This window comes from Cibotium barometz, chromosome 8 (genome assembly GCF_041138505.1).
Source record: "Cibotium barometz isolate CiBa-2024 chromosome 8, ASM4113850v1, whole genome shotgun sequence".
NCBI lineage: Eukaryota > Viridiplantae > Streptophyta > Polypodiopsida > Cyatheales > Cibotiaceae > Cibotium > Cibotium barometz.
This window is the reverse complement of record NC_141053.1, coordinates 59,330,039-59,333,195: the sequence shown is the minus strand read 5'-3', so window position 1 is coordinate 59,333,195 and position 3,157 is coordinate 59,330,039. Positions and strand designations below refer to the sequence as shown.

Genomic DNA, 3,157 nt, shown 5'->3' with positions numbered 1-3,157 from the left:
TATATTAAAACCACCTCCTATCTTTTCCCAAAGCTTGCATAGCTCGCCCTTGATATATAATTGATGCACCCACATCACTCCCCCTCAATGTGATGAGGGTATGTCACCTTACATACATACACCATCGTACATACACTCCTAGTCATTTATTGGAGTGGTCCATCTGAGCTACTTAATGAGCTACAAGTAGGCTTGATTTGACATTTTACACATGGGAGGTTGGGTTACAAAACAAGGTAAGAGCCATGTCCTTTTATTACAATGCACTAGAAGAGTTGCTTCCTTCCTGAGAAGCCTCGTTTTGCCATGTTCTTCTTTGACCATCATGTTGGCCTCTTCGGCCCGCCTTTTATGCCAACAATCTTTAGCAATATGTCCTACTTTCCTGCAGTAGTGCCACGTGCCTTTGCTCCTAGTTCCTTGATTAGTCCTTGGTCCTTTTGAGAAGAATGCCTTCTCCTCACTCACGGCGGCAAGCCTAAAATCCTTTTGGATTCCTCTAGCAATCCTACTTTCTAGACCTTCAAGTGATGGCTCTGGGAGGTTTCAAGGTAGACACTACAGGATTGAATCCCTCTAAGGTCATACATTTTGATAGGATGGCTATGGCATAGATGGCATGCATAACTCTCTCTTTTTTTTGGCCGCTCCTAGCTTGCCAAAACTGGGGTCACTTCTTGGACTTGGAACTGTTCCTTCCTCTCTTAATGCTCTCATCGCCGAGCTAGAAAAGATTCCACCATGGCATACTCCTTTGGAACACAAATTCAAGCACTTAGATCGTGAATTACTAGCAAGAAATGATGTGCAAGTTATTGGAAAACAATGTGAGTGCGTTTTCTGCATGTGCTTCAAAAGCGTGTACTTTCTTTTTACTATAGATGTGAATGCACCACGACACCTACAAGCACAAGCAGATGAATAGAGTTTTGTTGCCACTATATACAAGCAAGAACAAAAGCAAGCCTTGGGAGATTGATGAAACATACTTGCATATTAAGTATTAGCACATGTACATACATCCCCAAGTTAAAGCTATTGACATATACTTTGAGGCCAGCAAGGTATGCTTCAAGGAGGGGACTCTAGTTCCTAGTCTAGGAGGCACCATAGGCATGAAGAACTCCACAAGATATCTTGTGTGTATCTAAGAAGGGCACCAGGACGATATGAGGATAACACCATGAATGGTGATGCCATATAGAAAAGAGAATACTTTTAGTAAGTCACTCGAACGCCTTGATAGCGGAGGATTTCTCCGACAAGTTCGCCTTTGCCGGAGCCAACGTATCGGCCGCGGAGCTTCCCGTCACGGACGAACAAGAAGGTGGGCACTTCCACGACATCCATCTGCTTCAGGAGCTGCATCAGCCCATCATTCTCGTCCCCGTTGATTCTGGCAAACACAGCGGTGTCCTTCATCTTCTTGGCAAGCTTGACGAACGTTGGGTAGACCTTCACACAGGGGCCGCAGTGCTTGAGCCCCACATCTATAACAAGCAGCTTGCCATCCTCAGAGTGTTTTTCGATGAGCTCCTCCATCTCTTTCTTGCTGTGAAGCTGCAAAATGGGTGCGTCTGGGTCTCCGTAGTAGAGCACATCGCCCAAGAGCTCATCCGGCCCTATACCTTCCTCCTCATGGATGATCTCTTTGTTCTTGTAGAAGATGAAATGGGGCACTTTCTCGATGCCCACGCGCTTGCAGAGCTCCTTGGTCTCTGCCGACTCATCCCCCATCACTAGAATGAAGACCGCATCGTGGCATGTCAAGCTGAGCTCCACCATAGATGGGTATATCTTTCTGCTGTTTGCGCTGTGGCTCGCAGCATACTCCACCACCACGAGCTTGCTTTTGGCGGCTTCCAGCGCTTCATCAAACTGCTGGATAGTGTGCACCTGCATCACCTTCGCATCTTGCTCGTATTTGGACCGCTCCACATACTGCGGTTGAGCTGTGCTCGCTGCCGCCATAGCCACCAGAGGGGGGGCTAATGTAGAGCGCAAACTCCTTCCATTTCTGGTAGGTCTCCAATGCATGAAACCCCTCTTCTGAAGGCGTTCAATTACACTACTCCCGTCGCAAACAGAAGCCTTCATTGGAGGCCGCGTCGGTGAGACTGATGCAGGCGGACAGACCACAAAAGGTGTCTCATTGCTTATTCCAGTTACAGTTCTAGAGGAACCCAGAGACATGGTCATTAAGCGGCTAGACATGATGGATGTGGAAGGGGGGCAGGCGGAGTTTCGCTCCTTCCGCTACAGTGCAGAAGACAAGCAAGAGAGAGAGAGAGAGAGAGAGAGAATCGTGTGGAGCTCCTAGCTTCCCCTCCTTTTCAAAAGGAGAGGTGAGGCGAAAGGGGTATCCTTCTGCTCACATTCCCGGATCTTCCCAAATTGCTTTGATAGAAAATCAGATTACCTTTGTGTGGTCACGAAAAGCTCACCCCTCCCCGACGTACGTGTCGACGTCTCTTCATCCCACCAAGGTTGGTAGGTCATTTAGAGAGAGAGGACAATATTTAAAGAGAGCTGGCATGCTCTTGTGAACCCTCCATATAATAAAATTGCGCTTTAAATATCTTTAAAATGGCAAAAAGGTATTTGATGGCCACTTGGTCTACAAACAATTGGTGATATAGGTAACATTGCGAGACATAAATTATAACAGTTATAATGTTATAATGTGTGTCCACCAAAGGGCTTGTGAATCGATTATCATCGGAGGACGCACAAGCCCACAATAATGGACAAGGCCTTTGGGTGCTTTCCTCAGGACTATTGTGAAGCCATCCCTAGATCCCTCGACCACCCTACCTACTCAATCTCTCCATTGCAAAGGCTTACACGTAAGTTTCCACATCTATCGGTTCTCATCGATGTGTGTCCATATTGCGGTTAAGCATTTGGAAGGTCAAAGGAGTTGAGTGCAGGACACACACAAACATTAAAACTCAAAAGGGGCTTGAGGAGATCCTCATTGTAGCGCATTTGCACATTTTATAGCTAGGGTTGCCTTTCATTGACAAGTTGAGTTGTGAGCACCCATCCCATGTCTAGTTGCCATCATTTTCTATTTATGAATCCTTGTTAGCAACATGGTAGCTTTTGTGGTTTTATAGTTAGGGGTGCCTTCCATTGATAGGTTGAGTTGTTAGCA

At 46.4% G+C, this 3,157-nt stretch overlaps 1 protein-coding gene across 1 annotated transcript; it reads right to left on the bottom strand.

Annotated features, from left to right (window-relative positions):
* Positions 1–974: 974 nt before the first annotated feature.
* Positions 975–2,385, bottom strand: LOC147636490 (thioredoxin-like protein CDSP32, chloroplastic). The gene has a single exon (XM_086801950.1). The coding sequence runs from the start codon at positions 2,212–2,214 to the stop codon at positions 1,219–1,221; it is 996 nt and encodes a 331-aa protein (XP_086658076.1). The 5' UTR covers positions 2,215–2,385; the 3' UTR covers positions 975–1,218.
* Between the last annotated feature and the right edge of the window lie 772 nt (positions 2,386–3,157).